The following is a 26,873-nucleotide window of genomic DNA, read 5'->3' as shown; positions in this document are numbered from 1 at the left end:
CAAGAAATCCATGTAGTATTTGCCTATATGGCCTCGTACTTCCATCCAAGTTGCATGTAACCAAAAAGACATTCAAAAAGCTTCCTTAAAAGGGATTCTCGATCGAGACATGAAAAGAAGCAAGGAGAAAATAAAGAAAATCCAGAACATATGGGGCATCGAGATTCTCAGTAACTGCGAAGATTTAGCCCTAGATAAAAAACGATATCTCGCCATATAGTATCACTGAGCGTGAAAACGCGGGTTGACATTGTTCACACACTCGGAGTATTTAGGAGGCTCACTGCTTTCACTCTCCCCCGAGTTACCTGGCTCTGCTGGCATTTTATTCACAGAAGAGGCATCGGGTTCTTCGAGGTGCTCTGCTGCATCCCCATATTCTGACCCCTCGTTTTGATCGATCTGGTCTTCGTCTTCCCTTGCAGAATTCACAGTTTTATGCTCGGGATAATGTACAGTCGAATGGTCATCGCCTTGTAGAGCCTGTTCTTTTTCGCGTGCATCTGTTGGCCCGTGTCGGAGGAAGCCTGCCAGAACTGATGTCTGAACTTCGTGACGAAACCATCCCTGATTTACAGGCAATACGTTGCCCTCGGAATCCTGTTTCGGTTGCGGTTGTATATGTTCGAATCTTTTTTCCCATTGCGTTCCTGTCTTTTGGCTGAAGAAGCCCTTGAATGCCTTTAAGGCAAGCTCTCGTGTGCTCCCAAGCGGAGCGAGAAGCTCGGCATCCGACTTGCCAGTCCTGCTATATTTAACATGGGTGGCATATTTCCGCGGCTCGATGTTTGATTCGTAGATCTGGTTGGACTTAGCATGTGGTTTCTAACGGAGGCATTGAACAATAATGGCTGTGTTATTCGACGACCAAGAAAACATCAGACGATGTGAAAGCAATCATATTGATGGTAGGTATATAGCTTAGAGACACTCACTCTGAGCTGGAATCTTTCTTTGGACTTGGCCAGTGGCCGTACAAGTGTGGCATAGTAGGGTTCTCCAGAGTCCAAGTCGAGGTAAGGGTGATAGTTCACTTCCAGTTTCCAGGATATCAACTTATGATCTTAATACCGTTTTTTGGGCATTGAATACGTACAGGCTTCTGTTCTGGCCTTTGATGCCCGGCAATTGCTATCGAAGATATCCTGGGTTTTTTCTTGGCTCGAGCATCAGTACAGAAATATATCACCAAGACAAAGGGAAACAATACTCACGTTTCTTCTTCTTTGGCTTCGGTGCCCTTGTTTTGGATTTGCTGGCAGTTCCCCCTTTTATCTTTGTATCTCCAACGAGGTTTTCTAAAAGGTACGGAGTTTCTTGCTTTGGCTTGCGCGATTTGGATGTCAATGAGTCCGCGATCCACTCGTACGATACAATCTTCACGGTTCTCAATCGTTTCGCCTTTCGGACTGTCCCAATACCATTAGAAAACCGTGATCTCCAGGAGAATATTGTGGAGTTTTGAGAATAAATACCAGTTTCGCCGTTCTTCTTGTATGCGTCTATTGTCGTAATCAAATGGGTTACGTCTTCGTTCATGACTTTGGAGTAAACTCCCCCATTGTTTCTGACCCATAGAGGTATCTTGTCTGTATTTCCTTCAAATTTGCCCACGGAACACGCGTGAACCTTTTCGAATGTCTTTGCCATGCTTCAAGGGCTAAAGGGGTGAGGGGTGTTAGGTGTGTTGTGGGTTTAGATGGGATTCTGGGTGATATGGAATTCGATGGTAGAGGGTAAGAGAGTTGGGTGAGATGAAGAGATTGGAGAGAGTTGACTTTAAAAGACGAAGGATTAAATAGTCTGAAGGAGCGAATAGGTAGAGAGAAGTAGGAAGGTTATCTGAATCAAGAGAATTGTTGAAGTGAGGCCGCAGTGGAATAGCTTCAGAAGCAGTGTTGCTCTGAAAGTAAGCTTGGGATGAGGTTTTACTGAAGTGAGGGAAAGTTGGTCTTGATACTGTCTTTGATCTACTGCATTCCTCGGGAATTAACGTCGAGCTATTCACTTCAGCCTGTGTTGATCTGCTTTGGATGAATGGAGAATTAAATAGGGCTCACGACTGAGCATCTTCGATGATGAGTTTAATAGAACACGGTCAAAGTGCAAAGAAGAGTCCACAGGGTGGATTGAAAGACCTATCTGAGGCTACAAGAAGGATATCATAGACATGAAACAGGAAATCCGAGACCATAATTTTACTTAGAAAGCGTATAATGCAGTCATGGCATACCCGAAAGTTGATGTAAAAGAAATTAAAAGCCCGAGATTTTGAAGCATTTCAGTTCATGAAAGATCGTCATCATAGATGTGTTGGACAAACAACAATGCTCTGCTCTAAACACATGAAGGTGTGTGTTGAATCATACCTAGCCCCAGAAAATCATAGCTGCAAGCCTTTCACTGCTTGGACGAATGCACGGATTTTGTCCAGGTCTTGAGACCCGTCTGTTTCTACCCCCGAGCTGACATCCACTCCAACCACCTTTTGCCCGGATTTGCCCAGGTTCTTGACAGTATCAACAACGTTATCAGGACCCAGGCCACCAGCCAAGATGACTCGCAAGCCGTCGTCACGGTCCAAAGCTTTTTGCACACGAGATTGGTCTAGCAATTCACCAGAGCCTCCCCATGCGGAATCCAGCAATGGCAAAGTGTGGTAAGCCCTTCGAGCGAGTCCAGGTTCGTCTAAGCCAAACCTGCGAATAACAGGCACTGGTATCACACTAGCCCATTCCAATGGTTCAGATCCATGCAACTGTACAACATCCAGCCCCAACTTTTGCTGCTGAGCCAAAACGTATGATAGCGGTTGATTCAGGAAAACACCAACAAGCAAAGCCCGGCTAGGATGGCGCAGAAGTTCGGCAGAGTGATCAAAATAATCAACAGAGGCGGCATTTGCCGATGTGTCTTTGGATAGGGCAGTCGGACGCGGGGTTGATTTGACAACCTGGGAGATCCGCAAAGCAACATCATCTGGGACAGTTCGTTTCCGCCCTTGAACGAGGATAATTCCGACAAGGTCTGCACCAGACTCAATGGCTGTCTTGGCCCCCTCTTCAGTTCGAGTTCCACAGATCTTGACCAAGGGGGAATTGTGTGTTGTCTTGGGGAGCTTCTCAGTGGTTCCACCCAGAAGCTCTGCGACAAATGCGGAAGTGTCAGGCGCTCGCATCAGAGCTTCTCCGACAAGAATAGCCTTAACGCCTTCCTTTTCATAAGCTTCGACATCCTTGGGGCCAGAAATTCCACTAAGAGCACACACGATTGTGCTTTCAGGTACCTGGTCCATCAGTCGGCTGGTAGTGCCGAGATCCACTTCAAAGCTTGTCAAATCTCTGTTGTTGACACCAATAACTTCGGAACCAAGGTCAACGGCGATCTTCATTTCTTCGGGGGTGTTGACTTCAACAAGAGGCTCCATCCCAAGACTACGGGAGTAATTGTACAGTCTTGTAAGGAGCTCAACACTAAGCATTTTCACAATGAGCAAAACAGTGTCAGCTCCTGCCAGACGTGCCTCCAGAATTTGATACTCGTCAAACACAAACTCCTTCCGCAGAATAGCAGGTCTGTTAGTCAGACCCTCTAGACTCTGGCGAACAGCACGCAAGTCATCAATGCTACCTTTGAACCACTCGGGCTCCGTGAGCACAGAGATGACACTAGCTCCAGCCTTTGCATATTCCCGAGCCTGAGCAGGAGCACAGGCTGATGCTGCGATCATACCCTTAGAGGGAGAAGCCCGTTTGATTTCTGCCATAAGCGAAAGAGGGTAGGGTGATTGCCTGAGACGAGCGGGGAACGACAATTGGGGAGGTGCGATATTAAGATCATAGGCGGCCTGGAGATCCTCCGGTCTTTGCGAAGGAATGGTCTTCTGGGCGGAAACTGCAGCTTTACGGTGGTCGTAGATCTTCTCAAGGATGGAGATCTTCTTCCCCGGCTTGGCGGGGCCGCTTGAAGCATCTTTCGGGGCTGACGACTTGTTGTTACCCTCCCAGGTGCCCGATGTAAGCTTGAGGAAGTTCCTGAACATGGCTCGTCCATATTCAGTGAGAATACTCTCAGGGTGGAATTGGACACCCTCAACAGCCAACTGCTTGTGTCTAACACCCATGATGACGGTCTTGCTGCTATCGCCACCGAACTGGGCCCAAGAGGATACTTCGAGGCAGTCAGGAATCGTGGAATGAGTTCCGGCAAGTGAGTGATAGCGGGTCACTGCGAAAGATGCAGGCAATCCTTCGTAGACGCCCCGGGAGTCATGTTTCACTTCCGAGGTCTTGCCATGCAGGATCTCGCCTGTAACATCAACCTTTCCGCCAAAGGATGAGATCATGCATTGCTGACCCATGCAGACTCCAAATACTGGCACTTTACCAGCGAAATGCTTGATTGCAGCATTGCTAATACCGGCATCCGTCTCGGGATGGCCCGGACCAGGGCTGATAACCAGCTGAGTCGGTTTCTTTGCAATCAAATCTTCCAGAGAGATTTCATCATTACGGAACACCGAGACTGTGGCCCCTTCCAGCACAAGGTATTGGTAGACATTCCAGGTAAAGGAGTCGTAATTGTCAATGAGAATTACATTCGAGGCGCTGCCCAGCTTGGCAGCTTTGGTGGGATGGTGGGGGGAGTGGTCAACGAGATCGGCCATGATCGCGATCTATATTTCAGAGAACGAGCGTTAGATTGAAGAAACTAAAAATATAAGCACCAGGCTATGGGGGGTTAAAAATATCCATTACTGACCTTCCCAATGTTAATTATGGGGATACGTAATGGACAATCCAACTGCAAGAGGAGTCCCTCGACTTGACTCAGCTCTGGAGGAGAAAAGAAACGGGAGTCTTTCCTAAACGGGAAGGGCTGTCAAACAGTGCAAAATGGCATCTCACCGCCCAGCGCTAAACCCTAATAGGCATTTATTGTTGACCTCTAGAGCGCTCCTTGAATATTCTTTTGGGCGGCCGCCGTCAACTGAAGCTCTCTTCGTGATCACTTTTTTTTTGACCACGAGGCTTTGTCGGGATTTCCTCCCCCACTGCATATTTTCTCCAATTCTTGTGGTGTCTATAATGATATAATTGTCCCGTCAATGGCTCCTGTCCCGGAAGCCTATTTTCCGTCCCTGGACAAGTGCTTCTCCGGGGACGTCCAGCTTCTGTACGCGCTTACTTTGCTACCAACCATGAGACAGAACAAAGTGCTAATGGGATATTAGGTCCTGGAGGAGAGCCTTCCTTTATACGTGCAACCCCGAAGATGACGTTGACGACGCGGGCAGTCTCCATGCCTTTTTATCGCATCCAGAGAGCGTCAGTTTATTATCGAACTGCTTAAATCCCTTCTCCGCCCCATCGACGAAAACAAAGACGGATTTCGAATCGAAAACCGCCGCAATCCACGCAGAGACTACTACCCAAGCTTCGTATGATTTGAAAGAAGTCAAGGCCGATGCCTTGTGGCTGAGTCAAAAAGCTGGCATCGACGAAATCACGGCCCTACGAATCGCGGTTTTAGAATGGCAGAGTCGCCCATCTGCGCGTCTTCTGGCCCGGTTCTCTGATGAGGAGACCACCAGTGTCCAAAGTGCCACCGGCGCTGATAATTTTCGTGTGTCGCTAGCCGGCCCGAATCTTACTGAAATCCTCAGGCAGAAACCAGGTCGCGAGGACAACTCTAGCTTTGCTTCCGAAGAAAGCAGGCGTTTTCGACTGCGCAATTTATACCTTTCGGAAAGAAGCCATGTTGTAAAAACATCCCGCAAGCTTTTTGCTCTGTCTTTGCACGACAGTACCCAGGATGAACCTCCGGTTTCCGAGAAAGATGGAAGCGATAGGAGACGTTCGCTGTGTAAGCTAGGAGAAGCCATTTACAAAGACGAGTCAAGCGGGGATTATTGGCGCCAGTTTCTTCAAAAATGCATTGACGCTGTGCGCGATCGGTTATCTGCATTGGAAGGAGATGGTGGTTGGTTAGGGGCAGCCGAGTGCAGCGAGGAGCTGGAAGATGTGTGGAGGACAATTATTACGGAGGAAATAGTGCATATCCTGCAAATCTTGTTCCTCGAGCTTCAAGCATCTACAGAAATCCCTACCGCGGATCTTTTACTATCATGGCTTCGCCTCATGGCCAACTATAGCTTCCTGGAATCCCTCCAAGTCGTGAGTCGTTTTTCTACCCGCCCTCTCCTAGCTTGTGGGCATCTCAGAGTCTGACTAACTATGTGACAGCCATGCCAAAACCCTATGGAAGTAATGCTACCTCTTCAGGCCCTTGTATCTCTAACAACCCTCACCTTCTTGAAATTGCCGCTTTCTATACCTTTCATTATCAACAAAACCCCATCAGAGCAAGATACATCTACTAAAACGCACTACTTCCTCTCGAAAAATGACATTTCCCAGCTCAATGATTTATTCATGACTGCCTGTGTGGACTTTAAAACTGCGCATCCAGCAGCGTTTTCATGGGGATTAGTTCTGCACACCATGAGAGAGCTAGCACTCAATGATAAAGAGACACGGGAGCTCGAACAATTTCACAGTGCAGTCGATTCGTTTCAGTCGAATACCCCCCATGCAAGCCCAGGCGGAGGCTCGGAACTTTCGTTATATGAAGAGTTGCTTGAATGCGCTCGGACTCCCAGATATACCGCTGATGAAACAATCGCTCTCCTCACTTCGGACGCAATGAAAGAGACGGTATTCGAAACCGTCATCGCGCTGGCTACCAAAGTTGGAGCGACATCAGCAATTGATGATCTCCTGACAAGCCAATGGGTTCGCGTCGCACTCTTGGATCTTGTTCGAGTAGCGATTGTGTACCTGGACTATTCCCCCGAGATCGTGGAATCAGTCCTAGCGATTCTTACCGGACCACCCCCAGAATCCGCATGGTGCCCGGATACCATTTCAGCTTCCACTAATGATCCTAAATGTATCTTTATGAAGGATGCTCTTTTGATGGACAATATATTTCGCATAGCACGCTCCCGGTTTCCATACGAAACTGTTCCTTTCTTGAAACTCTGCCGGGCTCTCGTCAACAAAGATCTAGTGAACTCGGATGGCCTACCTGAAATCCTCGGAGAACTCGAGAATATGAACACTTTCACTCAAATTGTGCCGCCAGAGTTTCAAGGTTATGAAACAGTCCGAGAAGACGAGAATGCAAATTTCGTCTCCCTCATTCAATCACTTCCAATGTTCGATTCTGCCCCCAGAAGACAAATAGCCGATCATCCTGAAAGCAATGCTTTGGTTGTCACTGGCTCTTCACAACTTCCACCTTCAACCATTGGTCAAGTGGTATCCGAGTCGAGGCCTGCAGTGGTGATGTGGCACCACCAGTACTCTTTTCTGAGCTACCTTGGAAGTCTGCTTGAGGAATGGAATGAGGTTGGCGGATACTCCTCGGGATGGAATGATGATTCTATCGCGGATATCATAGGGCTGCTAGCAGATCTTCTGATCGCTGCCAAAGATGCACAAACAGAGGATGACGCTAATCTGGGCGCCAAGAAGATTTTGGAGATGGCGAGTGATGGCCTATCTCGCCAGAGTGACATTGTCTCACTGATATTTGAGATCTTTGAACGCAATTTGCAGGGCATTGGCCCTAGAGCTGGATCAGAAAAATTGTTAGAGTCTACAATTGCTAGCTTGCGCTTTATTCGCGGACTCGTGGCAATTCTGCCTGGCAGAGTGTGGCCTTTACTCGCTCGAAGCAGCTTGCTTGGATCTGACGGGAAAGGAGGCACGATGACTGCGGTTGTTTCTTCAATGGAAGTAACATCGGGCGACTATCCCTTCCTCCTCAGCTGCGTGGGCTTGTTTGAAACTGTTGTCAACGATGCAGCCTCCCGTGCATTGCTGAGGAAAAGTCCAAACAGCGTTGCAGGTCGATCAGCAACAACCTCCGACTGGAGTGCTGGTCTTCCTTCCCACATTATGAGGAATATTCTTCTTAACTTCGTCCGTACAATGGTTGAGATTTACAATAGCAACATCAACTGGCGATTCAACGCACCGGAACAGAGACTGAAGATAAACACCGCCCTTGCTAATACATTTGAAAGAGTACTGTATTACACGTATGGTACAGATGGCATGACAAAATTGGAAGCAAAGGTTACTGGTGTCTTTTCTGCATCTGCAGCATACCTTATGGACGTGTTGCGGCCACAATCAGTTGCCGATCTGCCTTTCAATCCGATCCTCCGACTGATTGTCGATGGCCTTCAAACCCCACCCACTCTATACCTTCGCTACATGATGCTCGTGGAGAACCAAGTGCAATCGACTCTTGAGCTGTCAGTCAAATTAATACAAGCCGCCCATCTTCGAGAATACCCAGCCTCAGTGCTAGAAGATCAACTATTCAAGGCAACTCCAGTCCTTGTTAAATTATATGCACTACATGATAGTTACCGACTAACAGTCATTTCGCTGCTCAATGTCCTCATATCAAGTGCTGCTTCGGATCCTGTGAACGAGCCACCGTCTTTGGTTGGTCACTTGGGAGCAGACTCGTCTTGTCTCTTCCTCGATGTATTGTCGCAATTTGACAAGCCACTAAGTGACCAACCACTTTTGCTTGCTGTGTGGCGATTACTGTCAACATTTGTCAGTAAACGTCAGCAATGGCTTTCGGTCTATCTTCTCACAGGATCGTCTCCTCGAGAGTCATTGAAGAAGCCTGATGCTCAAAAGGCGCCGGCTATGAGAGGTGCACCGTTCTTGCAGATCGCACTTGATAAACTCTCGAATATCGAACAGATCGATCTCCAAGAAGCTCTTTTATTGCTCGAGTTCGTCTCTCATGCCCAGGAGAATTGGCCGTGGGCCACTCCCGAATTGAGGAAACATCCCCATTTCTTTAACGGTCTCGTGAGTTATGTCTCAAAATTGAAGATAGCCAGCTTGTCAGTTGTGAACCAAATCTTCACCACAAGAATAGCAGCGGTTGTTGCAGACATCTGTGCGGTCTACTTGCATTCCGCAAAAGAAATGCAGGATCGAACTTTTCTCAAGACACTCATCCCACTTGTATCTTGGTTCGCGAAAGATGCCGTTGAAGTCTCGGGTTACAATGCCTCGCTACACGCTAACTTGAAGAGAAACTTTGAGAGGAGATACAACGGGTGCAAGCTCCTCGACTTCAAAAGAACGTCTTTAGAGACTCGCTCTCTGGGCTCTGAGTACTATTACGATATTAATTTGGGCAGAAAACTCCTTTCGTATGATTTTGCCTGGGCCGGAACGCGAAACCAAGGGTTTGCTCAAGAGTTTGAACGAGCAAATCTTAACCTGTCTCTTGTTGAGGCACAAGTGGTAAGTCAAGCAAACAATTGCTTTATGCGGTGTCTAATCTAGTTTCCTATAGAGTCTTCTTCATAGCTGGAAATTCTTCGCTATTGAGCATTGCGTGGACTTCATGACCGACCGTGAAGTCCAAAAGTCCATGGCGCTGGTTGTACGCAACTGCCTTGTCGCCAACACCAGAGATGTCCCACAAGAGCCAATCTTCGAGAGGATCCAGCAGACTCGAGTGGAATTTGCTCAGGCTCTGCTTCAACGACTTGTCGAGGTAGGGGCAAAAGGCGCGGAAGTTTTTGGTCTCCTTGCTGTGGTTTGGGAAGCAATGCGCACTCGCCGTGCGACGTATGAAGATGCGCTGGTGAACGACGACACGGAATACTATCGGTCTCTACTCAATGTGCTATTCCTCGCTCTTCAGTTCCATGTCGACGGTCCATCTCGAACCGCGCCCGAGACTCTGACCAAGAAAGCAGAGATCTCGTCTGACTTGACGCTCGTCGTTGAAATCGTGAAGACAGTCGTGGCACAGGGTTTCAAATCTCTGACGACTTACCTACATGACCAGCCGCAAAAGTGCACACCAAAAGACTTTGCCATCCTAACTGCAATCCTGCAGACTTCACTGCAAGTTAAGAACGCAGATCGGTTGTATGAGCATATCGTATTCCATATTGAGGATAACGACACAGCTCGACATGCTACATCGTTGTTTTCATGGGCCGATCAACTGGCAGTGGCGGGTGATCCAATTTATGGAGATCTCAGTATTGCGTTCCTAGTCAAGTTGTCGACCCTGCCGATGCTGACAGAACATCTGGCCGTCGAGGGGGTGCTGATGAGGCTTTCGACATGCCGTTTAACAAACATCCTCCGCCAGCCAAAAGGATTTGGTCCATTCGACCCAGTGCCCAGACTATATACCATCTGGACGGGCGGTATTTTACCACTGTGCTTGAATATGCTCTATAACGTTATTCGAACCGCACCAGAAGTAGCAGCCTTCCTCAACCAGTTTGAGGGTCAGCTTACCCGGGCGGCCGAGGCGTTTGCTGCCGGTCGTACAACAGTCACATCCACGCCTGCGGTCCGAAGGATCTCCCTCAGCATGGCGTCTGAAGCTTACTCGCTTTCCTTGATTTGCTTCATCCTCGACCGATTCCGAGAAGCCGGAGCCAGCGTTGGGGTGGATGCCCAGTCAATCCAGGAGATCAAGTGGGACAAGGTGCAAGTGAAGGAAGATATTGAAGAGCTCCTAGGGCGAAAACAGAGTCTTCGGACACGCATTGTGGCGACAAGCGACAAGGAAGTGGAGATGCTGAGACAGAAACCGGTCAACAGCGCATCTGGGGCCGAGAACCGGCTGGAGGAGAAGATCACGAATGAACTGAAGGCGACACTGGTTTGTCTTGGGGGCGAGGAGGCGTAATGATTTTTTTCCTATAGCATTTTAGCCGTCGTTTGGGGTTTTTTGTGATTCCGTTTCATACCTTGAGGTATTCATCATTAGCTATTTCATTTCATGCTCTACGAAATATGGACGGTGGAGTGTAAAATATATTGGATAAATAGCATTTGCATCTGTTTCTTTTTAAACAAACCTTCGATAGTATGTACTTTTTTTATTTAGTTGGATCTATTGATTCTATATCAGACAGGGGTTTATTGTCTCGGGATGCCGGACAGCACACAAGACTGACATCTCACCATGCAGTCAATAGATCAAAAAGATGATGGCATTGCTGCTCCACACATACATCATCATCCCTACTTATAGTAAGGAGACCATTATTTTGTCCGAGGTCATCAGGCCGACCACCTCGGGATTTCCCCTCATTTTGCTGGGAATAACCGACACGACTCCAGGAAAATGCGGGGAGAGCTTCTATCCCAGCCATGAACGATGTGGGACACCCTGGAGCTTACCTAGACGGATAAGCCGGCTTGCGGGGGTTCATCCAGTTGGTTATGATGGATTTATGAGGGTTTGTGCTGGATAATGGGGGGATTTGGGAACACAAAATCTAACAAGGTCGATCTGTTTCCCCGTAAGACCGGAGGGGATGTTCTTCCTTTGTTGGCCGTATATCTTACACCGACTCCCCTTTCTTGACTGCAGGACAAAGAGACTGACATCTATCAATTATACGATTTGAGAATCAACGCAAATATGCCGTTCAAATCCCGCTGGCACGTCGATATCCCCGACGCTCACCTGGCTTCGCAGCTGTTTACGTCGCCCACGCGCCCTCTGTCCAAGACACATCGATGCTTCTCCGAGGCAGCTCGACCAGACACGCATTACTTTAGCATTCATGACTACCGGCTATGGTGCCAACGGTTTGCGGCTGGCCTGCGAAAATCTGGCCTCCAGACGGGGGATCGGGTGTTGCTCTTCTCCGGCAATGATTTGTTCTTCCCCGTCGTGTTTATGGGGGTTATCATGGCTGGCGGCATCTTTTCGGGTGCCAATCCTACATTTGTCGCTCGAGAACTGGCGTATCAACTTCAGGATAGCGGGTCTACCTACCTTATCTGCGCAGATACCAGCTTGGACACGGGCATCGAGGCGGCCCGAATGGCAGGCATAGAGCAGGATCGGGTGTTTGTTTTTAACAACGAAATCTTTGACGGAAGAGGTCAAGGCTTGAAGGGGTGTCGATACTGGGGGGATCTTGTGGCGTCCGTCGAGGAAGGAAGCCAATTCGCCTGGGACGAGTTGTCGACGCCGGAAAAGGCAAGTCGCACACTGGCGCTCAACTATTCGAGTGGCACCACGGGGAGGCCGAAGGGGGTGGAGATCTCACACAAGAACTATGTGGCCAACATGCTGCAGTATGACTATCTGTTCTATCTCTACCCAGATCACAAGGAGAGACGGGCCAGGGCCCGCTGGGTCTGCTTCCTGCCCATGTATCATGCAATGGCGCAGAACATCTTCATTGCAGTTGGGCTGAGACGCAAGGTTCCGGTGTACATTATGCCCAAGTTTGATTTTATCAAAGTGCTCGAGTACATAGAAAAGTTCCGCATCACGGACCTGATTCTGGTTCCACCGGTGGTGGTCGCGCTGGCTAAACATCCAGCGGTCAAGAGTGGCAAGTATGACCTGAGTAGCGTGGAGACGATTGGCAGTGGAGCAGCGCCTCTGGGAAGAGAAGTGTGTGAAGAGGTCGAGGCACTTTGGGAGCCGGGGCGAATCAACATCAAACAGGGATGGGGAATGACTGAGTATGCCCTGTCGATTTTTACCCCCTGTTACTTACTTGCTTTTGTGTGTGGCAAGAATTGGTTGCCTACAGGCTAATATGGAAACCATTGCAGGACCACATGTTCAATTATGGGATGGGACCCAACGCAGAAGAGTCACACAGCATCTGTAGGAGAGCTGAATGCCAATTGCGAGGCCAAGATTATGGCCGAGGACAACATTACAGAACTCGGACGCAACCAACGCGGTGAGCTGTGGGTACGAAGCCAGAATATCATGAAAGGATACTGGCGAAACCCGCAAGCCACTAGAGAGACCAAAACAGCAGACGGCTGGTTGAAAACGGGGGACATCGCTTACGTCGATGGCGATGGAAAATTCCATGTTGTTGATCGGAAGAAAGTAAGCAGATCTACCCTTTTGGTTGCCGCGCATCGTAGATAATTCCATACCAATCGCAACCCGCCTACCCATGTGAATGCAGAATAACTGACCCTGTTCTCCATTAGGAGCTGATCAAAGTCAAGGGCAATCAAGTTGCCCCAGCGGAGTTGGAAGCTCTCTTGCTAGAGCATCCTGCAGTTGCTGATGTTGCGGTGATTGGCCTGGCAGTGTAAGTGTTCCTCCACGAAATAATTAGCTTGAGACATGTCCAAAAAATTATTAGCTGATGCTCTCTGGCTGATAGCAACGATGACGAGCGTCCTCGAGCCTACATCGTGTTGGCACACGGCCAGACCGCCACTGCGAAAGACATTCTCGCCTTCGTGGATGGCAAAGTATCTGCCTTCAAACGGATCACCGGCGGAGTAGTTTTTGTCGATGCAATCCCGAAGAATCCTTCAGGGAAAATCCTGCGCAAGGTACTTCGTGATCGAGCCAAGGAAGAGACACAGCAGACCGCCACGGCCAAACTATAGATAATTTTCCCTCCCCCGCTTTTTTTTTATTTATTTCATCCCGTCTTGTTGGTGCAAAGAACTGGAGTGACGAATCCGCACTGGGGTTTCCATCTATGTATTGTGTTAAGATGGCGAGATCAACTGCATCAGCCTGCATGCATATCTATCAGTGAGGGGTCATTTGATCACAGTGGATACCTTCAGGTACGGAAAAGAAACAGCTCAGATACTCCGATAAAGCGAATAGAATCACCGCGGATGCACTTCCCTCTCGATCGGGCCCTCGGGCCTCTTAGGCTTCCATCAACCAGACCATCGGGCATGGTGGAGTAGAGATTCACCAAAGAAAATACAGAGTGAGTGTGTAGTTCTTGATCGAAAAGCAACGGCGCCACAGTCGATCTTCGGATTTCACCGCCACGCTGGGCTGATCGTTTGCCCCTCGACGTGTCCATGGTGCGTGATATGGCTGATTAAAAAAAATAATCCATTATTGACTCCGGTAAACGAACGAGTGGGTTTTTTTTTTTTTTTTTTTTTTTTTTTTTTTTTTTGGGACGGCTGCAGATAGACGAGCTGAAAAGAAAAGAATTAGTTGTTGTCTCAATGTAAATTGACTAACTATTACTGCCTCCATACTCACTGACTACCTTAGACACTGAACTAGATCCACCATGCATGATGAGGAGTTTGGGATAGAATGACGATCCATCTTTTGAGACAGACTGGACCGAGGAGTTAGAAAAAAATGACAAGAGAGATTCTCAACAGTGGATCTGGATGAGAGACTGGCTGAGCTGAACTGAGGATGGTGAAAGAGAAGCAAAAGAGGGAGAGAGAGAAAGAGGGGCAGACGGTCTGTCTTGAGGGAAAACTGGCGGCCTTAGACGACGAACAAAAAAAAACCTCACCACCTGGCACTCTCTGTGCTGAAGATGGGCAGCCTTACAGCCGTAATCGCTAGACGCCCTTGGATTTTTCCCTAACCGACCAGAACAAGGCCCAAAGGAGTCGACGACGCGCGCTGAGTGACTCTTGGACGGTGGCGCTGCATCACCAGAGCTGAACTCGCCTCGTCCTCCTCTCTCTACCGACTCCTTCGCCCGTGTCTTTCCCACATTTGGTCGACCACCCCGCCTGTTTTGACGGTGAACGGATGATGAAAGAGGATGGTTTTTGACTATTTGCGTTGAGGATTTGGTTCCTGTCCACTTCGTCCTTTGTCGTTCTCGTGGCTGACCGTGACACAGCTGGACCTGGGAGATCCCCTCCCCCCCTTCTCACGATGCTCTCGTCCTATCCAAAATAACTCAAACCCCGAGTGGAGTTCATGTTTTCTTCTTTGCATCTGGATTCAATTGGAATCATTAGATCATGTCGCTTCCTCGCTGTGATCGTCCCCCCCCCCCCCCTCTCCTGCGGGTATCTTTTGTTTCTTCCTGTTGGAGAAGATGGCCAGACTAGCCTTCATCATTCCAAGAACGCACCACCCTGCCGTGCATGATTATCACTATATCACTTTTAGTGCGGGTCTCACTTTGCATAAGCACCTAGTTAATTCCCACTGCACGCCTCCCGTGCTCGCTGCGGGTGTGATTGTCAAAGATCGGATCTCCAGGCCCTTGCCTCCTGTCAAATCTAAGATAAATATCCTCCTTGCTCTCCATCCCCCCTCAGTTGCAGCAGTGGATGCTATCACATCTTTTTTACGTTTCCTTTTGCCCAACTGTCATTCAACCTTTTTTTTTCTTTTTCTTACTTCTTCCCCTCTTTTCGTTCCTTTGCCTAGGTACTTAAGGACTGCCCCCCTCGATAGTCTTGTCTAAAGAAGGTTGGCATCCTGTTCTAGGGAAGAGCTTCGAAAGATACCCCAACGGCTAGAAGCTTTGAGAATGGAAAATACGGTTGTACCCAATTACCTTCAGGAATCCTCGTTATTGGCGCCTGGTCTTTTATACCCTGCCTTTTGCATCACGTGTGTTCTGGTCTTCTTCTATCGCATTAAACGTCAACGGCGTGAGTGGTATAGACCGCCAGGGAGGCAAATGGATTCGAAATCTCTTCCCCCTGGCAAGTCTAGTGGCAAACAGCCAGCTGCCACTGCGGGTCAACACATGTCTACCAGCGGGAACGTGACGGCCTCCCCCTTTCCCTCTGCTTGTGATGTTTTACGGCCACTGTCCCAAACCACGTCGCTGCCTTCTAGTGGCCATGTCGCAGCTACTGTCTTGGGACAAAAGAACCATGATCAGGCACAACCGCCTCGCCCCACTGGCACATTACCTGCTGCCCACTCGCACTCGCTTTCCAATCAGTCATCGTCCACGGGTTCAGAAGCGACTAGACGCCCTAGTGACTCATCTGAGGGTTCTGGAGATGAAAGCCGACAGCACCCGGTTTCGCTCTCTGCGGCAGCTAGCCAGCCCATTGAAGAAAGCCAACGACCAGCCCCCGGTACGCCAGACTCCAATCGAAGACCGGTTCAAAAGAATAATGAGACGACCCAAAATCTGTATGATGTAGATACAGATGGGGTCCGAACATGGAAACGATTGATCGTCGAGTACAATTGATGGGGGAGGGGGGGGGGCGTCGTCGTCTGACTTTCTTTTCTTTTTTGTCCATTCTTCTCTAATGACGTCTGTTGATTGGCCTTGATGATACATGATCTGGTATAAGCGAAGGGCCACAAAAACTAGGGCCTTCAAAATTTTTGGGTGGTGGTGTGCTTTTTCCCATTGAACATCTGTATTTACTTTTTGACGATCACCTAGTACCCATAGTACTAACTAACGATTTCCGCTGAGTTGAGCTGAATATGATGCTTTTACCTTTTAAGTACCTGATAGACTGCGAGAATAATGAGATGACGCATGTGATGCATACCATCACATCACTAACCCATCAACAAACTCAGCTTAGATAGAAAATCATCTGGTGGGATGCATGTATGTATGTTGATTGCTGACTCATCGCCTTGCTATCTCCGACTTTATTCTCCGTCTTCATCAACATTCCAACCATCACATTATGCTCACCACTCAACACGGCCAATCTCACTAGCTACGCTTACCCAGAAGAAGAAAAAAGAAATAAAATATGACGCTTACAATTTCCCCCCCAACAAACGACTCTCGCGACCTGGCCGTCCTAAATCTATCCCGCCTCTTCGCCCGACTAGAACACAACCTCCTCTCTCCATCAGCAGACCTGAAATCTCTAAGACGATCTGAATACCAGCGCATGAGAGTCGGAGCTGTACGTTCTTCCTCAATATATTATTCAATCCATGTAGGGGAAGAAGATGCTCACAGACACAGAATGTAGAATACGCCCGCACCAACCTCCACGCCCTCGAACGAACACTCCCAACAATCAAAGCTCTCGACCACCGCCACGAACTCCAAACCGATCTTACCCGTAAGCGACAAACACTGAAGCTACTCCAGGATATCCTGGATGATATCGCAGCCGAAGCGGAAGTGCGCAGTGCCAGAGAAGCGGAAGCTCACGTTGCCGATGCCGATGATGATGACGACGATGACGCGGAGGAAGATTTACTGGATGGGGAGGATGCGATTATTACGCCCGAGGGGGATAGTACACCTGAGAGGGTGGATTCGTCGGTGGAAGGGGGAGACTTGAATCGTGACGATGTTGTTGGTGATGATGTGGCATCACCGCAAGACGAACAACAATCACAACAACAACCCACACCTATAACGACAACGACAACGACACATGATAATACCCTTGTCCCTACGACAACCATACCAGCAATAACGACAGAAAAACCAACCCTCCGAAACCGTCACCACACCCAGCCCTCCCAATCATCCGCTACAGCAGCAGCAACCGCAACAGGCACCTCTCACCACGACACCCAATCAACCGAACAAACTCTCTCCACCCACCGTCTCGAACAAGAAGACCTCACTTCCTCCCTTCTCTCGCTCGCTTCCCAGCTCAAATCCTCCTCCCAGTCCTTCCAGTCCGCCTTGGACTCGGAGAAATCCGTCCTCTCCCGTGCGGTCGATGGTATCGATCGCACGACGACGAATATGGAGGCAGCTGGAAAGCGGATGGGATTATTGCGACGGATGACAGAAGGCAAGGGGTGGTGGGGGCGGATGATATTGTATGCGTGGATTTTTGGACTCTGGCTTGTCGCGATATTGATTGTCTTTTTGGGACCGAAGCTGAGGTTCTAGTTTTATTGGTGTTATATTAATATAGGGTTGAATACATAGCGTGCATGTTCATGGATACTTTAGGCGACATTAACCAGTATAATTCCTATTACATCCACTATCCACGTAGGATATCAAAAGTAAAAATACAGAAAACCAGATTTATTTCACAGTTCCTAAACCCTGACTATGACCCAATGACCGACCCGGCATGACACATGAGAAAAGACATGATAATCCGTATCCTGTCATTCCCTCGTGCCCATGGCCCAATTGTCGCTCATTGCTCCCAACGGACGCGAGACCAAGGAGAAGGATTGCGCGACGTATAGTTACACAGGACTGATGACGAAGGGCACCAAGAGATGATAAGAGGATATCCAGCTTTCAAAAAAAAAAATGAAACACATGAAAAAGGAAAAATGGAGACAGAATGAGGGAGTTGAGGGGTAGTAAAAAAGATTTTGGGTGAAACACGGGCGTTGGGAATCAAAACACATAACCTCAGACTCGACGCGAGCCCTAAGGGATGAGAGAAAGTCCACAAATAACCCGCTGCTGCTCATGATGAAGAAAAAAGAAACTCCTGCTCTGTGTCATAGGTATGGATATCGGTGATAATGAACAAAGAGCCGGCTAGATATCATAAATAAAGAGAAAAAAAGGAAAAGAAAAAGAAAAGGGAAGATTAGTAAAAGAGATAAGGAAAAGAATGTCTCAACGCCAGGGTCTTTAAAACAGATGAAAAGTCGCGACAAGGTATGACAGAAAAGAAGCGCATCCAAAACACAAGAGAAGTCACTGATGTCAGATTACAAGCCACATAGCGTACGGTCTAAATGTTGAGACGTCCTCACTCCATCACATGGTCATTAAATCAAACCACAGAGTCTGAGGTTCTCTTGGATGATGATATCTAAACACGACCGTCAGTAACCAAGCACCAAAATGGCATAGAAGGGACCATTATAACTTACCGTTTACTGCAGCCATAACGAACCGAATCTGTGTGGTATCAGTGGCACAGGTGAAGTGGGTGTAGATCTGCTTCTGCTCTGCCTGGTTCAGAGAAACGAAGCGGTTGAGAATGTAGTCGCAAGCGGCGGCGTAGTCGGCACCGCCTTCATAGTCGGGGAAGTAGTTCTTCATGGGGCTGACAGGCAGCTTCTCCTTGAAGCGATCGATCTTGTTGAGGAACAGAATGATGGAGGTCTTGACGAACCATCGGGAGTTGCAGATCGAGTCGAACAGAGTGAGGGCTTCTTGCATACGGTTGACGGTCTCGTCTTCGAACAGCAGCTGATCGTATTCGGAGATGGCGACCAAGAAAAGAATAGTTGTGACGTTCTCGAAGCAGTGAATCCACTTCTTTCGCTCCGATCGCTGACCACCAACGTCGAACATCCGGTAGGTCAAGTCGCCAATGATGAAGGTAGTTTCAGTGATACCAGTGGTCTTGACACGAGAGCGGAGGACATCCTGATCGGTGGGGAGGTAGTCGGGCTGGGCAATACGTTCAATAGCATCGAAGTAGCTAAAGAGATTTTATTAGCGAATAGTCTCCTAATCGGAACTCAACCAGAACTCACTATTTGGCGGAGTCGTTCAATTGGTATTCACGCGACCGCTTGAAGCACTCCTGCACACCGGTGTCGCGCCACAAGGCTCCGATAGCACCACCAACTTCCGGGGGAAGGCTGTCACCCTCAATCTGAGCGGGCTGCATAAAGATGGTTTGGACGTGGTATTCGTGACGAGCGTCCTCCAGGGGAAGTTCGAGCGACTCCATGGCCTCCAAGATAACGCGCATCGACTGGACAGTGTTGCTGTAGATGATTTCCTTGAATGATTCTCGCTCATCGCGCGAGTAACCGCCCTCGTGAATGAGTTTCATCTGCTTCAGAATTGTCGACTTGCCAGACTCTCCGGCACCTGTAAATCCATCAGCCGATCATCCATCAAAAAGACCCCTAACCGAAAAAAAATTCATACCGAGCAAAAGCATCTTAATCTCATTTCTCTGCATCATCTTATCCCGCTTGAGCTGGTTCTCAATCTCCTCGTTGCGGGCCTTGCCCTCCTTGTCTTCAGTACTCATTCCACAACCCATTTTGGCGGTGGTCGATTCAAGTATTCGGGGATAGAACGAAAGTGTAGTTTCTGATTGTTGGGTCTATATCAGACTGATGATGATAGAAAAGAAAATGTTAGCCCAGAGGTGAATTCTCCAACGGCGACCGGATCGCAATGAGTAGCCCGCTTGGGGGGGAAGATGTGGTACAAAAAAGAGAGGGGAACCACGGATGGCAATTAAAGAATGTAGCAAATGAGTGAGACTCTGCTGACGCGAGGTATCGCAGCTGAAGGGTGCAGAATTCCAGAATGTATCCAGGCTGATACAAAGAACCGAAAAAGCTGGAACACGGAGAGAGAAGAACATGGAAATAGGGCGACTCACGCAGCGCGAATTCCCTTCCGAGAAAACGATGTATCACTTCCCTTTCACACAAAGGACGGAAGATCAAAGGAGAATTGAAATCCAAGGGGGTATTTTATTAGACCGCAAAGGAACGGAATAGTGGAAAAAATATACGCGCGCACGGGAGCGATCCAGCGTAAAAAAAAAAGGAAAGGCGAAACACGATGATACACCTAATATAGGTGAAGCAGGAAAAAGAAAAGAAAAAAGATTACCAGGAGAGGAATTGGCACGAAGCACTTCCTGGTAGTCAAAATGAATTTTCAAATTTCGACAGATGGATTGAAAGAAAGGAAGAAAGAAAGGAAGACGAAGAAAAGAGAGTCGAGGAGAGAGAGAGAGAGAGAGAGAGAGAATGAAGACGGGATGGTAGGATTAAGGTCAGAGCCGGTAAGGGGGGAGGGGGAGAAAAGGCGAAAAGAAAGGAGGGGACGGTACGTTACGGTATCGCTGGTACAGAGTGGGGCGCTGGGGCTTCGGAGGCCGCCAGTGATGGAGCGAAACGGCTATTTAGGCCAATCAGAGGACGATGATGAACATCCCCCCTTTTGACGAGGGCTCCATTGCGCGTTATGGTACGGTATGGTATTGTGCAGTGGACGGTCTACAGATGGTCTACAAGGTTGAAACAACGTGTGACGGAGACGAGATGATTTGCAGCAGAAGAGCAGAATAATAATAGGATTCAGGTATGAAGGGAAGGACATTGGCCAGGATAATAACATCAGGAGAAGTGGATAAGCTGCATGGCATGGTGGAAGACCCGAAGAATATGCTGACTAGCGGACCATTACTAAGCTCCCAATTTCAGGAGAGAGAAGATACAGAATCAAAGATGGATATATTTACAGATAGACATGAGTATAGGGATAGAATACTTATATAGATAAAGATAGAAGATAACGATAGAGGAGGAGAATATCTGTACCTCGGGGGTTTCCTGCAGAAACCTCATGGTATGCAAAGCGACCGCCACGCGGTGGAGATGATACCTATCCTATTCTTCAGTTCCACAGATACAATAACACACAGTACCTATTCTACTATACACTCTCTTAATAACTAGACAGTAACTGGATAATATGACAACTGCTGATATCAAAATCAGACAATAACACTGTAGTGCACTGTATCATATCAGGTGTTTCTCCAGCTGATATCAATCCACACTGTCGATCCTTTTCTCCGCATCCACATCAAAAATCCTCATCTCATCTCCTGAATGAATCAACCCGTCCATTAAGACGATAATAAAGAGAGGATAATAATATAGAATACACAATTCTAATTAATATCGACAAAGAATCGAGTCTTTCATATTAATATTCACCAGTCCCAGCCCTCAACTCGCTGCTCGCCGACTCCACTGCCTAGTGCTTCTAGTCGGCTTCTTTACCGCACGCTATTCCGCCATGCCCCTGGATTGCTTGACTCGCGCTCATCATCGCGTGGCGAGCTGAAATAAATGGATCCGACTATTGACGCCGGTCGGTATTGCTCTCACCTGGTTTTACACTCCCCCAGTCTGCTCCTTATCATCCTCAGATTCACAGGTGATGTGATGCGAAATGCGACCGATTCCTCGGGTTCATGTGCTGTGCAAAATGAGGTCATCTTCGACACTCCACGATGCTCTATCTTAAAAGACACATAACACCAATCTCACTGATTCAAAGCCATCTGATGGACGAGTCAGAAATGCTTGTCCAACCACAAACTTTCGCATCCATGGATTTCAGTTCAGAATCCTCCGTACGGGCCTACGGACCTACGGTTCCAAAGGCTGTCCAAAGACACGCCTCGTCTGGTTCATCTCATCTTCGTCGGACCATCCGACCATCCATATCTGGAAATAAAAATCAGATCTGGCCATCGCCACATTGATTTATTCCATGCAGATACGAGCAAAAAGACCCTTGGGAGCGGAAAAACTGGGCAGATCTCGCATTTCTCCACCGACTGCGACCGATTCACTCTAGGGCATCTCCGATCTTCACAAGGAACTGAACTGAACCATTCAGCATTCTCAGCCGCAGTCCAGTTTCTGTTCCTCATTGTTTCTTTTCCAATAATTCGTCCCAGAGTCGGATTGTCGGATTTTCGTTGCAGTTTTTTTCATTCATCATTGTTCTACAGCCATGTCGCATGAAATGTCCCACATTGGTCCTCGGGGTGAGTCTCCTCTTCTCTCCACTTCTCACTATGATCTGTCTTTGGTACCTGGTGCCTGATCGATCGATCGCTAATTGAGTTAGCCTTCAACCATGACCAGTCTGGCGACGCAGAGGCCGAATATGATCGTCTTCGCAATCTAGCACGGCAAGAAGCCTCAAAGCGCGGCTCCTGCTTTCACAGAGTACGCCATCCCTCGATTCCTCTCCCGCCAAACCGCCGATTACAAGTCCACCAGCTAATCTACCCAACGATAGTCCCAGGAAGCCTATCAAAATGGCGATGGCGCAGCAGCCAAAGAATTGTCGGAGCAGGGAAAGGCTCACGGCCGTAAGATGGAAGAGTACAACAAGCAGGCCTCCGAGTTCATCTTCCGCGAAAACAACGCCAATGGTCGTGTAGATGCCGATACCATTGACCTTCACGGTCAATTCGTCGAGGAGGCAGAGGAGATTCTCGAGGAGAGAATCAAGTATGCCAAGGCTCATGGGCAGACTCATCTTCATGTGTATGTCCTCCGCTATCCGTCCTACTCCTGTGTACTAGGCTCATCCGTTTGTTTGTTATGTAGCATCGTCGGCAAAGGCAATCACTCCGCCAACCACGTCCAGAAAATTAAGCCCCGCGTCGAACAAGTCTGCCAGGAACTCGGTCTCCAATACGCTACCGAAGAAAATGCCGGTCGCATGTACGTGAACCTCACCGGTGGTGCCGCCGATATGCCAAGTAGCGGTCACCACGCCTCGCACCAGTATCCCGGCCAACAGCAACAATCACACCAGCAGCCTCACCAACAGCAGCAACAGCAGCCCGACGAGATCGAGCAAATCGTCAATGCTGTCCTGCCCAGGATTATGCGCAAGCTGGAGAAGGCTTGCTGTGTTGTTATGTGAGGCTACACCAGCTCATGCACGCGATATATACAGTTTTATGGTTATAATGGGTCATTTATTCTTCATTGGATGAAGAGAGAATCTTCCTGGATTCATTGACTTGGATGATTTGACGTATTGGACCGATTATACCCAGTTATTTACTTTGTTTCGTTGGTTTAATAAAACTCTTTTGGTTATGGATAGAATGATAGTCAAGATAGAATATGCTTTCCATCCGTCCAGACAAATGCTTGTTTCCAATTCATATTATTCAATTCCATCCTAGTTGCAGTACATACGACTAAACGAGGGTATAGCGCTCATGGAACAATATATCAATGTGAGTCAAAAATAGAGACAGCTATCGCTCCTTCAATGTCGCCTCAGTGATTTTATCGAGAATTGCTCGCACCATTGCCCCGTCCTGCTGTTCTTCCGCTTGCATTTCGCCTTCGATCTCATCAATCAGCGCCAGTGCCTTGCCGCGCAGATTCCTAATGACCTCCTGCGTATATCCAAAACTGCCGGTAGTTTCCATATACTTGATCGCGTATAGCTTGACCTCATCATCCTTGGTTCGTTGTTTAAGAATGCTAATGAGCTGGTGGTTGCCCGGGTTGGTGCGTATACTGTGGATAATAGGGAACGAGAATTTACCCTCCGTGAGATCCTCGCAGAGCCCTTTGTTTTTCGTATACGTGGTATGGGACAGGTTGAGGTAGTCGTCGCAGATTTGGAAAACCAGGCCCAGGACATTCACGAGACGCACGCAGTCTTTTCCGGAGCTGCTTTCGGCCTGCATCAATTTGACCGCGAGTCGGAATAGTCCGCCTGTTTTGTTGCCTACCATGTCCAAGTACTCGTCTTCGCTTGGGCAGGTGAGGGTGTCTCGCCAGAAAAGGTCCATTCCCTGGCCGCGGTGGAGGTTGAGGAGTTCCTTGGCGAAGATGTCGATTGCTTCGGGGTTGTTTAGTTTCTGGACTTCCTGGAGAGCTTGGAAGTAGACGTAGTTTGCTGAGTTTATAGTCTGAGCTGTCCCGAAGATGTTGTGAGCGACGGGGATTCCGCGGCGGAGGATTGAATTGTCTTCTACATCGTCGATTCTAGTCAAGGTGCATTAGTTTATGAGTCAACTGTGGTGAAAGAATGAGCTTACAGCAAGGAAGCTGTATGAAGCATCGCCACCACCTTATTGATAATCTCAAGACTCTCCGAGGGGACCTTCAACCAAGCATCGAACGCAGCGATGAGCTGCCGCCGAATATCCTTGCCCGGGTGCTGTAGCATATAGTCATACGGACCCAGGAGAATCTCCTCACTCCTCTGCGACCACTGCCCATCTTTGTATTTTGTGCCATCCAGACTAGATTGGTTCCGGGTGTGTTTGATAGCAGTGTCGGTGTTTGTTTGGAGGTGTTTCCCATCCGCCTCGGACACCAAATTCATACTCGATTTAGCTGCACTGGCCATGTCGGAAGCTGGAAGGGATGGTTCGGTAGACATTTTGTGCCTTTTTGATCATTTGTATCAGGAATAGTTCTGCCTTTTACTCCCTAGGCCACCGTGTTCTTGAATATGAACGGGGGGTATATGATGGATCAGAACGATAAAACCGGCTCCAGCTGCGTGGGGATGATGGCACAAATGACGTGGCCAATATTCAGGGAAAAATGCTTGCGCGACCTTTAAACTCTGAATATTTCTATCCAGGGTGAAGTGCAGGAAGAACCATGGTCAGTTGGCGAGGAAAAAGGGCGGTGATTAACGTGGGTATATACGAGGGGTAAAAAAAGAGCCATGACGCAGAGTATCACATGTGCCCCGCAATGGATGTTGACGATGATCGGTTCGACAGGAACGAGATGAGATCTCGGTGTCAGTAGTTGAGGAATTTATCTGCAGCCGAGTGGAAATGATAGGCTGGATTGAAAAAGGGAGCGTGAAGGGATGAGAAAAAACTGCAAGGTGCAGGAGGGGGACAGTAAGGAGCTACAAGACTACCACTGCTACAACAACTGACAATGGAGATAGAGAGACATAAGATACAATTATATGAGCTCCAGAAGAACCTGTTCATTAAGATTGACAATCTTAGCGCCTGATCTGAGCCATCCATGATCATCTGTACCCATCCCCAATCTCTCCATCCAGCACAAAACCAGCTCTAGTGGATCACCCCGGGCAACCATCGTGTGTTTTTGTGGTGGAGAGCGACAACGATATGGATTGATCGGCTTCAAATCAGGGCACAGACAGTTCATAGCCTATTTTTCAATAACAAATCATCCTCAGCCTCGGTCTTCATCACACTTAATTAATTAAGGTATATTTAGATATCCCATCACGTCTGGGTGGCTGGGTCAATCCCATTATCTTCCTAGATAAACACCCTGGGTCTTTTCTTCTCTTCTCTCTTCTTCTCTTTTTCTTCTTCTTTTCTTCTTTATCTTTTTCCCATCTCATTTATTGACTTCATTTATTTATTTATCTCTATCACTTCCCCATGGAGACTTTATTAGCACATTCATTCGACTATCTCTCCTCCTACGAACCCAGCAAAGTCCGTAAAGGATTGCGCCAGGTCGAAGGCCTCCTCGCCCAAATATGCCTGTCCAAGTCGAAACAACCGGCGCCTGATAGAAGGCGTTCATTATTATCCTTCAACACTCCTCAGCCCGTGCCCAAAGCCCTGTCCGAGCTCAAGGACGATCCCGCGTTCAGGGAGTTTTTTAAATTGCAGGAAGGTTTCCAGTGGAACGGTTCGTGCTTCGTTTCTCTCCCGATGGCTTCACAACCCACTGACTCGTGAAACAGTGGCCATGCGCCTGGTGACCTGTCTCGAGCATCTTCTGGGACGAGGCAGCACTGGCACCAACGATCTCCTCATCGTCTCCACCCTCGACCTTATCCAGGGCACCTTGCTCCTCCACCCGCCGTCGCGATCGCTGTTTGCCCGTGAAATCTACATGAACCTGCTCCTCGACCTGCTGGATCCCATCAACTGCCCAGCCATTCAGTCCACTACCCTCCTCACCCTCGTCACAGCCTTGTTGGATCATCCCGCCAATACACGCACATTCGAAGAGCTCGATGGACTGCTCACCGTGACATCCTTGTTCAAGCAGCGCGCCACCTCGCGCGAGGTCAAACTGAAGCTGGTCGAGTTCTTATATTTCTATCTGATGCCCGAGACCCCCACGACGACTGTTGCTTCACCAGTGGGCGCCAGTGCGCCCAACACAGCAATTATGGGCCAGCGCAGTCCGAGCAAGTTGGCCTCAAAGCCCTTTTCCAGGAGTGTCAATGCCGAACCCCAGAACAATGGTAAAGGAGGTCGCGATACACGGACTACAGATGAGAAGCAGGCATTACTGGGACGATACCTCAATAATGTGGAAGATCTGGTAGAGGATCTTAAAGAAACGGCTCCATTCGGGGCGACCGTCTATTAGAAGATGGAACGATTATGATGCATTACAGGGTTTCGGATCAGGTTGTACATTGAGCGACGGAGTGTGGATTGCTTAGGATATTGGGATTGGGCTGGTCTTTGGATTTCTTTTCTTTCTGGTTTTCATTTCTCTTCTTTTTCTTCTTTTCTTGGTTCTTCTTCTTCCACACCCGTCCGGTACGGCTTCAGGATTTTCGCATTTTCTTCGCCCTTTTTATGTCTTTTTTTTACTTTCTTTTTATTTTTCTTGTCTTCCCTCGT

General features: G+C 48.4%; 10 protein-coding genes across 10 annotated transcripts; 6 read left to right on the top strand and 4 right to left on the bottom strand.

The window, feature by feature from the left end:
- Positions 1 to 155: 155 nt before the first annotated feature.
- On the bottom strand, positions 156 to 1,650 carry ASPWEDRAFT_183289 (BRCT domain protein; the record flags this gene model as incomplete). The annotated part of the gene is made up of 5 exons (XM_040831974.1): positions 156 to 801; positions 936 to 1,033; positions 1,097 to 1,156; positions 1,215 to 1,409; positions 1,476 to 1,650. The coding sequence occupies 5 exons, from the start codon at positions 1,648 to 1,650 to the stop codon at positions 223 to 225; spliced, it is 1,107 nt and encodes a 368-aa protein (XP_040688862.1). The 3' UTR covers positions 156 to 222.
- Positions 1,651 to 1,963: 313 nt separating this feature from the next.
- ASPWEDRAFT_40373 (bifunctional anthranilate synthase/indole-3-glycerol-phosphate synthase) lies at positions 1,964 to 4,822 on the bottom strand. The gene is made up of 2 exons (XM_040835307.1): positions 4,762 to 4,822; positions 1,964 to 4,675 (listed from the first exon to the last, which is right to left on the bottom strand). The coding sequence occupies exon 2, from the start codon at positions 4,664 to 4,666 to the stop codon at positions 2,384 to 2,386; it is 2,283 nt and encodes a 760-aa protein (XP_040688861.1). The 5' UTR covers positions 4,667 to 4,675; positions 4,762 to 4,822; the 3' UTR covers positions 1,964 to 2,383.
- Positions 4,823 to 4,979: 157 nt separating this feature from the next.
- On the top strand, positions 4,980 to 11,141 carry ASPWEDRAFT_40372 (nucleoporin). Its single transcript, XM_040835306.1, has 4 exons — positions 4,980 to 5,175; positions 5,234 to 6,176; positions 6,246 to 9,347; positions 9,400 to 11,141. The coding sequence occupies exons 1-4, from the start codon at positions 5,108 to 5,110 to the stop codon at positions 10,759 to 10,761; spliced, it is 5,475 nt and encodes a 1,824-aa protein (XP_040688860.1). The 5' UTR covers positions 4,980 to 5,107; the 3' UTR covers positions 10,762 to 11,141.
- Positions 11,142 to 11,502: 361 nt separating this feature from the next.
- Positions 11,503 to 13,463, top strand: ASPWEDRAFT_172010 (acyl--CoA ligase; the record flags this gene model as incomplete). Its single annotated transcript, XM_040830874.1, has 4 exons — positions 11,503 to 12,563; positions 12,657 to 12,945; positions 13,053 to 13,156; positions 13,232 to 13,463. 4 exons carry the CDS (start codon positions 11,503 to 11,505, stop codon positions 13,461 to 13,463), a joined length of 1,686 nt encoding a protein of 561 aa, XP_040688859.1.
- A 1,377-nt stretch (positions 13,464 to 14,840) lies between these two features.
- On the top strand, positions 14,841 to 16,281 carry ASPWEDRAFT_497760 (uncharacterized protein). The gene has a single exon (XM_040837329.1). It carries the CDS (start codon positions 15,338 to 15,340, stop codon positions 16,016 to 16,018), a length of 681 nt encoding a protein of 226 aa, XP_040688858.1. The 5' UTR covers positions 14,841 to 15,337; the 3' UTR covers positions 16,019 to 16,281.
- A 32-nt stretch (positions 16,282 to 16,313) lies between these two features.
- On the top strand, positions 16,314 to 17,995 carry ASPWEDRAFT_40367 (uncharacterized protein). The gene is made up of 2 exons (XM_040835305.1): positions 16,314 to 16,703; positions 16,766 to 17,995. The coding sequence occupies exons 1-2, from the start codon at positions 16,545 to 16,547 to the stop codon at positions 17,654 to 17,656; spliced, it is 1,050 nt and encodes a 349-aa protein (XP_040688857.1). The 5' UTR covers positions 16,314 to 16,544; the 3' UTR covers positions 17,657 to 17,995.
- A 321-nt stretch (positions 17,996 to 18,316) lies between these two features.
- Positions 18,317 to 20,170, bottom strand: gpaA (guanine nucleotide-binding protein subunit alpha gpaA). Its single transcript, XM_040835304.1, has 4 exons — positions 19,628 to 20,170; positions 19,225 to 19,567; positions 18,613 to 19,169; positions 18,317 to 18,551 (listed from the first exon to the last, which is right to left on the bottom strand). The coding sequence occupies exons 1-4, from the start codon at positions 19,743 to 19,745 to the stop codon at positions 18,508 to 18,510; spliced, it is 1,062 nt and encodes a 353-aa protein (XP_040688856.1). The 5' UTR covers positions 19,746 to 20,170; the 3' UTR covers positions 18,317 to 18,507.
- Positions 20,171 to 22,252: 2,082 nt separating this feature from the next.
- ASPWEDRAFT_172006 (Smr domain-containing protein) lies at positions 22,253 to 23,179 on the top strand (the record flags this gene model as incomplete). The annotated part of the gene is made up of 3 exons (XM_040830873.1): positions 22,253 to 22,286; positions 22,370 to 22,470; positions 22,544 to 23,179. The coding sequence occupies 3 exons, from the start codon at positions 22,253 to 22,255 to the stop codon at positions 23,177 to 23,179; spliced, it is 771 nt and encodes a 256-aa protein (XP_040688855.1).
- Positions 23,180 to 23,522: 343 nt separating this feature from the next.
- ASPWEDRAFT_111452 (FPP/GGPP synthase family protein) lies at positions 23,523 to 24,607 on the bottom strand (the record flags this gene model as incomplete). The annotated part of the gene is made up of 2 exons (XM_040828248.1): positions 23,523 to 24,264; positions 24,318 to 24,607. The coding sequence occupies 2 exons, from the start codon at positions 24,605 to 24,607 to the stop codon at positions 23,523 to 23,525; spliced, it is 1,032 nt and encodes a 343-aa protein (XP_040688854.1).
- Positions 24,608 to 25,522: 915 nt separating this feature from the next.
- ASPWEDRAFT_133077 (cell division control protein 14) lies at positions 25,523 to 26,866 on the top strand. Its single transcript, XM_040829299.1, has 2 exons — positions 25,523 to 25,920; positions 25,976 to 26,866. The coding sequence occupies exons 1-2, from the start codon at positions 25,665 to 25,667 to the stop codon at positions 26,611 to 26,613; spliced, it is 894 nt and encodes a 297-aa protein (XP_040688853.1). The 5' UTR covers positions 25,523 to 25,664; the 3' UTR covers positions 26,614 to 26,866.
- Positions 26,867 to 26,873: the final 7 nt, after the last annotated feature.

The sequence above is a fragment of the Aspergillus wentii genome, assembly GCF_001890725.1.
Source record: "Aspergillus wentii DTO 134E9 unplaced genomic scaffold ASPWEscaffold_4, whole genome shotgun sequence".
Taxonomy (NCBI): Eukaryota; Fungi; Ascomycota; class Eurotiomycetes; order Eurotiales; family Aspergillaceae; genus Aspergillus; species Aspergillus wentii.
The sequence above is the reverse complement of the archived record's forward strand: the minus strand, read 5'-3'. Positions and strand labels throughout refer to the sequence as shown.